Consider the following 11,384-nt stretch of genomic DNA (forward strand, 5'->3'; position numbering starts at 1 on the left):
GGCTCGGGCTCGCCTGGCTCGGCTCGGCTCGAATCCTAAACGAGCCGAGCCCGAGCCTGGGTTTTAGCTCGTTTGTGAACCGAGCCGAGCCCGAGCCAGCTCGCGAGCAGCTCACGAGCTTAGTAGGCTCGGTTTGAATAGAAAGACTTCTGGCCGAAAACCAAAAAACCCCATCAATTTGTTATATGTTGGCTGCATACAATATACCTAATTATCTTTGTAGGGACTTGAGAGTTATTATCTGAATAACCAAGTCATTGCAAAGCAACACAACTGCTGCTGGCAATACAACTGCTGCTATTGCAAAGCTCACGAGCCAGCTCGAGCCGGCTCGAGCCAGACCACGAGCCGAGCCGAGCCTAATGTATAGCTCGGTTGGAGAACCGAGCCGAGCCAAGCCGAGCCTGGCATTTCGCGAGCTTCCACGAGCCGAGCCAAGCCTGGCTCGGTTCGGCTCGTTTCCACCCCTACTCGGGGCCACGTATTTGGGCAAGTCCGGAGCCCCGCGACACGCTTTCGGGAGAAAAGAGAAACAGAACCGGACTTGTTGTGGTTGTAGCTGCTTGCTGTAACCGAGGTTGTCACCGCTCACCACTACTGTTGAGGGCTCTCAGCGAGATAGTCGTTGCTCCTCGCCACTGCAGGTCCTGTGAGCTCGCGACCAAGTCTGTCGCTGCCGTGGGGATCCTCCGCCACCACTCGTAGAGAAGGGGAGGGGGGAAAGGCTAGTGAGCTTGCGGCCAGATCCGCCGTCGCTGTGAGGATCATTTGCCATCGCTCATAGATAAGGAGATGGGGGAGAGGCGGCATTACAACGGTGGAAGAGAAGGTGACATTAGTGGCTGAGAAGATGTTACTGTCAAGAGAAGAGGATCCATGGATGGTGGCGGAATAGAAAGAGAGTGGGATAAGGGAGAGAAAAAGAAGATGGGGGGAGAGGTTTGCGCTGGGTCCATATAGAGGTTAGGAGTATATATATATATATATATATTTTTATTGTTGTAAGGTCTAAAATATAAAAGTTTTAGTTGATTTGGTAATAAAAATAGTACTATAAGGTTTGACAAAAAATAATTAAGGACTAAAACGCAAAATATACCTTTAAGTGGTCTTTATTGTGGCTTTATCCTATCTATACATTCTATATAGTTGGTACCCATTAACAATTATTAGAAGCTAAAGCTCAACATGCAAACATGTCACATCATCACCCACTAGCAATTACTATTCTAGCCCATTTAAAATCCCATGCAAGTATGCCACATCTTCACTCACTAGCAATTACTATTATTCTAGTATATTTTAAATCCCATACAAGCATAGCATATCATCTACAATATTATATTATAGAGATAAACAAGTATGTGTTAATCATCTTTCTCACATTATTTTCTCAACTTTTTAGCTTTTATCATTTCAATAGTATTTAACATATACTCATTCATAAATCCCGCAGCAAAGCGCGGGATATTATCTAGTATATGACATGTTGAGACCGCTGATAGTCTTTATTGGCCATGTTCTTAGGTACCACGTTGGTTCAATAAACCAATATGTTGATTTGCATCCTAGGGTTGGCTTGGAGTACGTAGCATATTACAACATCCACTTTTAGCATATTATAATGCAAACATGAATAATCCGTTTCACGACTATTATTGTTATGCTTTATTTTGTTAGAAAACATATTTTTCGATGCATATAGCAAATAATTCATTTTAATAACCTGATGAATAAGCTATGACTATATATAGGGATGAAACCTACACAAAAAATCTAGCTTTCCTAGTTAATATTTATGCTGCAGAAAAATATAGTATACTTCCCATAAATGTTTATTATTTAGGATAAAATTTTATGAAAACATTTAAAATTTGACCAATAATTTGATATTAAAACGAGTTTATAAAATTAAATAAGTGAATCATACTATGATAGTATAATTTTTTTAAGATAAATCTATACATGCATTTTATTTAATTTTAGAGAAAGCATCTCATAAGTTATTTATGATCAACATTTCAAAATATTGTAACTTGAGGATACAATATTTCTAACTTGATGGATGGACTGAGTAAAAGACAAAATTACCTTCATTTTAAAATTTAATACGGACTGTATATTTTAGGATAGATGTAGGACCTTTTAAAAATAATTTACTAGTATTTTGTTTGTTTATGAAATAATATGAAAAAAAGGAACGAAAAGAGCGAGAGAACACGAGGCAGGCCCAGGGGAGGCCAAGTTGGGAACGGGTCCGTGTCTTGTGGGCATCGCTTTCATCACTGCCCCGTCACGTCGGTCAGCTCCGGCCTCGGACCGTCGCTGCCTCTGCGAATTGTGCTAACCGCCGTCGCCACCTCCCCCGCCTTGGCTTATAAAATCAAAACCCCATTCTCCTGCGACGAGGAGAGACACCCCATCGCCGCCGGCTCTTCCCCGTCGTCGTATCCGTATCCCACCAACCCTCCCACCCACCCACCCACCTCGTGCTCCTCGTGCGATGGAGTCCCTCCTCGCCTCGCCCTCTGTCTACAGGGCTTCCTTTCCCTGCGCCTCCTCCGCCTCCCGCTCCCCGTCGCGGGCTCGCCTCGCCGTCACGCCCGCCGGCGCCGGCGCCCGCGCCCGCGCCCGCTCGCTCCTCCGCTGCGGGGCCAAGGTGAGTACCCCTGATCTCCTTTCATCTTAGGTTTAAGTGTTTCTTCCCCCTTTCTAGCCTCAATCTTGCTGTAATCCAACCCGCGTAGGTTCTTTCTTTTTCTTTTTATTTTCCCCATTTCTTGAGCACGGATTCGAAGTCTACATGGTGTTTTTTTTGCCCTCTTTTGAGCGCCATTTCGGAGTATTTCTTGTTTCCTGTTTATATCCGTCGTTTCTTGAAATGCTCCTCCATTTTTCTCTAAGGACTCCATACTCGAGGAGCTAGCGCAGGACGACATGGTGAACGCGGTGGAGCTAGCGCAGTGGGAGAACGGCAAGTCGATCAACGACATAGCGGCTAGTCAAGGGATCCGCATCCGCAGGCACTGCCGTCCCAATGTCCCCTTGAAGGAGATCGAGGAGGAGCTGGGTGCTCCCCGCAACATCCTGGAGAAGATCATTTGGGACAAGGAGGTTGAGGTAGCCGAGGTATGTATATAACCATAAACCCAAATCAATTACCTCAATAATTTAGTTTGGTACAAATCACACTCATTCATTAGCTATGCTGTTGATACTTGATGTTCAAGATCAAGGTGCAGGAGAATTTTTGATGCTTAATCTTTTCTTTTTTTTCATCTTAATATTTGATATCCCTCGGAAGATGTGCTCAGTTTGTGGTTCTTCTAATTAATGGCAAGGGAATATTACCTAAAAATAAAATTGTGTACCTGGACGCCAAATGACATGCTTGTGTCTGTTTCTAATATTGTTTGGAGAAACGATTTCTGTAGTTCATTCTTGATACTTCGTACAATGGCTGATTGCTGTTACTGGTCTTGTGCAGGGGCATGCCAAGAAGCCTCTCAAGGAGGTGATTGAGGCTGCAGGGCAGGCTCCTCCTGCAAGAGACTTCTACGGTGCTTTAGCATCAGCCTTCAAGCGCAATGGTATGCCAGCGTTGATCGCTGAGGTCAAGAAGGCATCGCCAAGTAGGGGTGTGCTCAGGGAGAACTTCAATCCTGTGAGATTTTGGCTTCTTAGTTGTCATTTTCGCTGCTACTTCAAAGCTTGGTTACATAACTAGTGTGAAATTTGTTGCAGGTTGAAATTGCTCAGGCTTATGAAAAGAATGGTGCTGCATGCTTGAGCATCTTGACCGATGAGAAGTATTTTCAGGTGGCTTTGGAATTGGATGTGTTAATGGATTTGGAATTGGAACATGTACTTTTACTGGTCTAAGCTAATTCTTTCTTTTATTTGATAGGGAAGTTTTGAAAATCTCGCAAAGGTGCGGAAGTCAGGAGTGAAGGTATTGGTTGATATATGTGTTATTTAAACATGAAGACAATGCTTGTGTATTACCATTTTTTTTCTCAAGATGTACATATCTTGTGTAAATGCAGTGCCCTCTCCTATGCAAAGAGTTTGTCATCGATAAATGGCAGATCTATTATGCCCGCTCTCAGGGCGCAGATGCAATTCTGCTTATTGCCGCTGTGCTACCTGATCTCGACATAAAGTACTTCCTTCGCATATGTAAGGAGTTGGGAATGACAGCTCTTATTGAGGTTAGTCACTGCTTTATATTTTGTAACAATGATTTTTTTTTTAATTCTGGAGGGTCCCATGAATTGAAAACTAGCTTACATCATTTAAACGGGATTTAAACTGGCCTATGGAGTGGTGGTGAAGCATGTTTCGTGGAGATAAGTCTCATATTCACATTTATATGGAAAACAAATACCATAACTTATATGATGTTTCAGATTTTTTTTGTTAACATGTACTATTTGAGTTAATAACTGAAATGATTACACTCTAATAATCTGCACAGATCCAAGCTTAATTTTTATTCTATTATCCGGTGATGTTATTTTAGGTTCATGATGAAAGGGAGATGGAGCGTGTGCTGAATATAAGTGGAGTTCAGCTTATTGGCATCAATAACCGCAGCCTTGGTATGATACTTTTCTTGTGCTCACTTTTTTCCCAACATGTTGCAATCTTTAGCAAGCAAGTTCACTTTCATTGTCTAAAAATCAATGTTTTCCTTACTATTCGATAAAATAGTATTTCCTGCTTACTTCCAAAAATATTTACACTGCAGAAACATTTGTTGTCGATACTTCAAACACAAAGATGTTGCTAGATATGCATGGTGATACCATCAGGGAGAAGGGAATATTGGTAATATCCCATGCTAATGTGTGACAATTCACTAGTTGTATTTTCATGCATCTGTTCAACTCAATCAAATGTTAGTACTGTTATTCTATATATTGGAATCTTAGGTAAATGGTTACTGACTTTGTATGACAAGTAGGCACTTGGACGCCTGTTCTTTTATTGTGTTGAATTCTTAACTTGCATCTACTGTTATCACTGACTGAATGTTTGCGACAGTCTATTTTACAGCAAATGGAAAATAGAAAATTAATTATGTCAGATATATTTATGTGTAAACTTTATGCAATTTATGTATACTGCTGAGGAAAATGATATGGGAGAATGGATTCTTTGGTACATCAACACAATCTTTACAAATGCTAAGAATTCATAACCTTATGATTGACTTCGTTCAATAGCTGACGGTTTCAAAAAAAAAAAAAAAAGAAGACAACTTCAGTCAATAGCTATTGTTCATTCAATATCCTGCCATACACAAACAATTTATTGTGTCGGATCTTTGTAACCTAGTAGTCTAGACTAGATTCAAATTATATCCTGTTAGTATTGTAACAGATCATGCATCCTTAATGGTAGCCTTTCCAGCAAGCACATATTCTGTTCAATAGAAGATTGAAATGACCTGTTTGTCTATTCAGCATTATATGTACTCTGTTGTGCATTCTAGATGAACTACTAGAAGTATTGAAGAAATAAGTGATTTTTGTTGGTATATCAGGATGAGATTTTCCAATTGTTCGTAACAATGTACATGCACATGACATTACTATCAAAGGAAATGTTAGGGTTTAGTGTTATCCATAAATTTTTGTAGTGATATTGACTTGACTTTTGGTTCCTTGGATAGTTAGGTTTGCTGAAACACCTAGGGTGCTAGTTTGTGCTGGTCTTTATCCAACTTATGATGGGTTTTCAGGTTGTTGGCGAATCAGGGCTGTTCAACCCAGATGACGTTGCTTATGTGCAAAATGCTGGAGTTTCCGCTGTAAGTTTTCAAATTACTTGTGGATTAATGTAAACTAGTCCTATACGATTTCAGTATTCGACAAACTTGTTGAAACATCTGAGAAATTGGGTTAGTTAGTACAGATTTCCCTTTTCTCACTAGTTGTGCGGTTTTCACTTGTCAATTTACCTCGAATTTTTCCTTAATGACAAGAGTCAATGTTAGATTTGTGGTCGTCCAAAATTATATGCTATAGGAAGGAAATATGCTACAATATATCAATATAAAATTGCATGTTCCTGCTGAAATTCATTCGCATTTCTACAAATCCTATTCGCTGAAAATTTAAGCGTGTCTGTTGATGCTGTAGGTTTTGGTGGGAGAATCCCTGGTCAAGCAAGACGACCCTGGACGAGCCATTGCTGGGCTCTTCGGGAAAGAACTTTTGCATTGAGAAACAAATTCGTATATGTTTTTGGTATAGCGTAGCAGCTGTTTGTTGTTAGCCTGAACTGGAAGAAGATTAATAAAATGTGAGCATTATTAGCATTAGTATATGGTATGAAAACAAAATAAAAATAATGTTCGCCTGTATATTGTGTTGTACGTGCTCTTTTTTTCTGTGCCGTGTACTTCCTCCGTCCCAAAAAAAACTCAACTTAGTAGGGGTGGGGACGTGACCCCTCTTAGAACAATGAATCTGGATAAAGGGTAGTCCTGATTCATTATACTAGGAGGGGTGGGAGGGAGGGAGTACATGGTAAGGCCATTCAACAGTGCTGTGCGCAGGCGTTCGGCCTGAGCGTTCCACGTATGCAAACAGTAAAAATTCGCTGCCATGTTATTGGTTGGGCTCACGAAATTGAAGCGCGTATGACCAAAGTTTGCTACTCGTGCTTTGCCTCGATCGAGACTGGGGAAAACGTCTCAGGCGTCTTTTGGAGGCGAAAACGCAATGCTGACCTTGTGTCTTTTGGAGTTCTTGAGTCCTGTTTGGCAGCCGAGGCCAAACGGAATTCAACAAAATTCACGGCGCACTGTGAGTGCCCTAATAGCGCCCGTACACATGGAACGACAAAATGTGTCACTTGACTTAGTGCACTACTCGCTACGTCCCGAAAAAACTCAATCTAGGAGGGGATGTGGCCTCTCCTAAGACAACGAATTTGGACAAGGATTCATTGTGCCCCTCCTAGGTTGAGTTTTTTTGGGACAGAGGGAGTAGCGGTCACCGAACGAAACTATATCCAATAGTAACAATTGTATCGAAACCTACAAGTTCATATATATCCAATAGTAACAATTGTATCGAAACCTACAAGTTCATATATATCCAATAGTAACAATTGTATAGTTTTGAGAAAATCCATGAAATGCCATCGACAAGCACTCTAATCCTAGAAATGCCATCGACAAAAGCAACTTCCCAGAAATACCATTGTACAAGCCTCTTTCTCCCAAAAATACCATCATAGTCAACTCTACACCGTTACAACCGTTATTTTTTTTGATAATGACCATTTTACCCTCAGTGCAGGATATACCAGTTTTCACGGTAAAAGAAAAAGAAAGATGAAACGGTGAAAATTTCTAACGCTAACCCTAAACCGAACCCAATCCAGGCGGCTCTCCCGGCGGCGGCGCGGCGGTCCACGGCGGCGGTGGTGCGGGGCTCGGCAACGGCGGCGAGGAGGTTGCAGGCGACGGCGAGGCGGCGGTCCACGGCGGCGGTGCGGCGGTCCACAGCGGTGGCGAGGGAGAGGCGGGTTTCCAGCGGGGTGCGGGGGCTCGGCGACGGCGGCGTGGCAGCGGTCCACAGCGGCGACGAGGAGGTTGCAGGCGGCGGCGAGGCTGTCCACAGCGGCGGTGGCGCGGGGCTCGGCGGCAGTCCACGGTGGCGGCGCGGCGGTCCACAGCGGAGGCGAGGGAGAGACGGGTTTCCAGCGGTGGGTTTCCAGCCTTCCTGGTAGTGGGGGAGAGGCGGGTTTCCAGCGGCGGAAGCCCCACCGATGGCTCCATCCCTGCTCCTCCTCCCAAAGAATAGCTACCGGACCTCGGAGTGGAGATGGCGCTGTCGCCGTTCTTGCCTCGCGAACCGGGAGCAGTGGACATTGGCCTCGGGGTTTTTTCTTTCTCGCTGTGCTCACTTCCCCACCGCATCGACGCTCCTCGCCGACGACCAGTGGTAGGTGAAGTTTCTTTTGGATTTCTCTTACGATGCAGAAATGCTGAGTTGCTGCATGTGCAGTGAGTCCGGAAGCGGCGAATGTGTGAAATTTTTTTTGAATCTGATTTCTGTGAATTTAATTCTGAAATGATTTGATTGATAGCAAAATAATAATGTCTGTGAATTTACGTGCTAACAGAAATATGAATAATGTTGTGTGAGCACACACTGCAAAATGATGCTGTGTGAGCAAATAGTTGCATAGAGGTAAGATTGTCTTTTCATACAACTTAATGGAGATATGTTAATAGCAGTTTGACTGTGATGGCATTTTTGGGAAGAAAGAGACTTGTGCAATGGCATTTCTGGGAAGTTTGCTTTTGTTGATGGCATTTCTGGAATTAGGGTGCTTGTCGATGGCAATTCATGGATTTTCTCTATAGTTTTTTAAGGAGAATCTGTAGGATCGAATCACAGGAACTAAGCCAACCAGAGGGGGGGGTGAATGGTTGGTATATCCAAAAACCGAAAACTTTTAGTGGAAATAAAAGTTACCCTCAAATTCGACGGATCGCGGTCTGACCGCCTGATGAACGTCGGTCTGACCGATGTAGATCGATCGGTCGAACCGCCGAAGTCGCCTGCCGCGCTTGCTGTCGCCGCCGGTCTGACCGCCATGTACTCGCCGGTCTAACCGCTGGTGAGTTGCTGGTTAGACCGCTAAAACCCGGTAAACAAAAATCGAAGAACTCTTAAAGTGGATGACGACTTTATTGATTCTCTCTGTGTTTACAAAGTGCACCAACAACACTCCTTACAAAAATTTCGACTAAACTGGAAACCCTAACTCAAAACTCAACTCAATTGCTCTCAAAAGCGATACCGGGAAGCCTCACGCTCCCCCTCTATTTATACATGAGGTAGGCAACCTAAAGTCACGGACCAAACTCATACTAGAAGTCCTAAACACCTTAGGAAACCCTCTAGTACAAGACACAAACTTTACATAACCAATCATACCAAATTTGGACTCCTTCCAAATTCGACTCCGCATCTCATACGCACACAATACCTCCATCGTATACCATATGGAATCTCCATCAACCACGTGCATCAACTCTAGCCTTAGTATCCCGCATAATCTCTGACCACCACGGACGTCGTCTTATCCCCAAGCCGACTCCCGATCCATCACCGCAAATACTATCCCGAGACATCGAGTCACCTACACATGAAATAAACAAAGAAACCATATTCCGAGACCAAGCTATCTCCAACTTGACTCATTAGTAGCAAACAACAGTATTACATACGTATAGTATCCATCTAGAAGTCATAATCATGAAATAATCACGGATATCCAAACGAACAACCCGAAACCGAAACCGACACAGCGTTGGCCGGTCAGACCGCGGGCTGGCCGGTCCGACCGCTCGATCACCGCTGGTCTGACCGGCACACACTGCCCGGTCCGACCGGTCACATAAAATGATAGAATCCTACGATCACCTGTGAAATCCAATCATCTCCAAAATCATTTCGTGAATAAATTCTAAATAACAAAACCAATAATCTCCAATGCCCAATTGATCATCACAGAATAATAATAAAAAACACCTTTGATTTTACAGAATCTTTTTATGTTGGGTTGATTTTTTTAATAGAAACACTGTATTTTTGTACATGGGGTGAATCTTCTATGTGACGAGGGAGGTACGAGGGTGGTGGAGGAGAAGACTTCACTTTTACATTTACAGTAGTAGAGAAAAATAAATTCTTAAAATATCGAGAAAAATATTAACGATGAGTATAAAAAACCAAAGTGCCTCTTATTAATAGAAAAATATTAATGGATGGATAGGTAAGTGTATTAAAAGAACATCTTATGGATGATACTAGGTAAATGGACTATAAAAAACTTGTCTAGGAAAAACTTTCAAATGTAACTATAATATAATTAATTATTTTTGACAACTATATTATAAATTTTATATAACTTAAGTATTAAAAATGTGCATGTAACTTTATACATAAGTTATATAGAGAAGTTGCAATGTTGTTACACTATAATTATAATTATAATAATAGTTACATTTATAGTTAAACTGTGTAATTGTACTATAATTATATTTGAAAGTTTTTTAGCTATAAAATCTTGTGCCAATTTTTTTTAGCAACTCCCTAGGAAAAAAAGCAAAAATTTTAATTTATTTCAAGATAAATTTTAAAATGTATAAATCAGCTGAGTAATTAGGATTGATGGAGTTGTTTTCAACAAAGATAACACCATGAAACTGTAAGGGCAGCAGTAGTGCGGCACATATAATTCTTGAACCTCACATGCCACATAGGTTGAATTACCATGTTAGACACAAGTTTCAGTGCTGTAACAGGGTTTACAATTCCGAGATGGCCTTCCGTTTCGGGCTCTGGCGGAATGACGGTTTTTGCGAAATCCGCTAGAAAGCCGGTAGATTCTGAACACATTTGATAAATCAAAATTTGAATACAAATTCCCTGAATTTACCGATAAGCTTGCGAAAACCGGTCGGCTTTGGCGAAATTCCGAGCGAAATCATCAAAATTTCAATCAGTAATTAGAAAAGGAGGGAAACTGAATTTTTTCCTTTTTTTTAATTCGTTATTCTTTTCTTTCCTACTGTAAATTTCAGTAAATACACGAAATACATTAATTCTTTTGAAAATTTATATCCCAATAGGTTCTATGAATATCATACCATTTATAAGATTTTATTTGATTGTTTCCTTTTTTATCAATTCAAATTTGAATTTGAATGAAACTCATCGAAATCTTAGACGGCTTCTACTTTCGAGCCTTGTCGAAACCTCGAAATTTCGTGGAATTCGACCGGTTTTCGTCGTAATTGTGAACCCTGAGCCTGTAACCTTAAGTTGCTCCATGAAAATAAAATTATCCCTTTTTAAAGAATAAGTATTTGCCACTTTTACAAGTGGTGATAAAGAATTTAGCACTAATCCATATGTACACATAAGAGCACACATGTTATAGGCAGCGAGTGACAAATTCTTAAAGACCAACTTTTAAAACTGGCAAAAGTTAAATGTCCTCTTTTTGTCGGTCTTCCCCCCTGTCGGTCTCTCAACCTCAACCGATGGTCTCCTCTCCTTCGTTCTTCTGCTCCCTCTCCCCCTCTGGCCTCTCCCCTCGGCGGCGGGGCCGCGCGGGGCAGATCGAGCCGTCGCCCTCCACAACCGCCCCTCCCTCCCCGCTCCAGCCACCAACGTGGCACCGCCCCTTCCTCTCCCCCTCCGGCCTCCTCCCTCGCCTACCCCGAATCCATGCAGTGGCGGTGGTCGAGGAGCCCCCCGACGGCGCGGGCGACGTGTCACGCCCGGAAATTCACTAGTAATTTCCGAACTTATTTGTGCATAATACCCTCGTCCAGAAATCAGCCGAGG

The 11,384-nt window shown here is 42.3% G+C and overlaps 1 protein-coding gene across 1 annotated transcript; it reads left to right on the forward strand.

Annotated features, from left to right (window-relative positions):
• The first annotated feature begins 2,310 nt into the window (after window positions 1-2,310).
• LOC4345257 (indole-3-glycerol phosphate synthase, chloroplastic) lies at window positions 2,311-6,370 on the forward strand. The gene is made up of 10 exons (XM_015795548.2): window positions 2,311-2,659; window positions 2,905-3,129; window positions 3,488-3,664; window positions 3,745-3,819; window positions 3,908-3,952; window positions 4,047-4,211; window positions 4,523-4,601; window positions 4,751-4,830; window positions 5,747-5,815; window positions 6,147-6,370. The coding sequence occupies exons 1-10, from the start codon at window positions 2,504-2,506 to the stop codon at window positions 6,228-6,230; spliced, it is 1,155 nt and encodes a 384-aa protein (XP_015651034.1). The 5' UTR covers window positions 2,311-2,503; the 3' UTR covers window positions 6,231-6,370.
• The last annotated feature ends 5,014 nt before the right edge of the window (window positions 6,371-11,384 follow it).

This window comes from Oryza sativa, chromosome 8 (assembly GCF_034140825.1).
Source record: "Oryza sativa Japonica Group chromosome 8, ASM3414082v1".
Taxonomy (NCBI): Eukaryota; Viridiplantae; Streptophyta; class Magnoliopsida; order Poales; family Poaceae; genus Oryza; species Oryza sativa.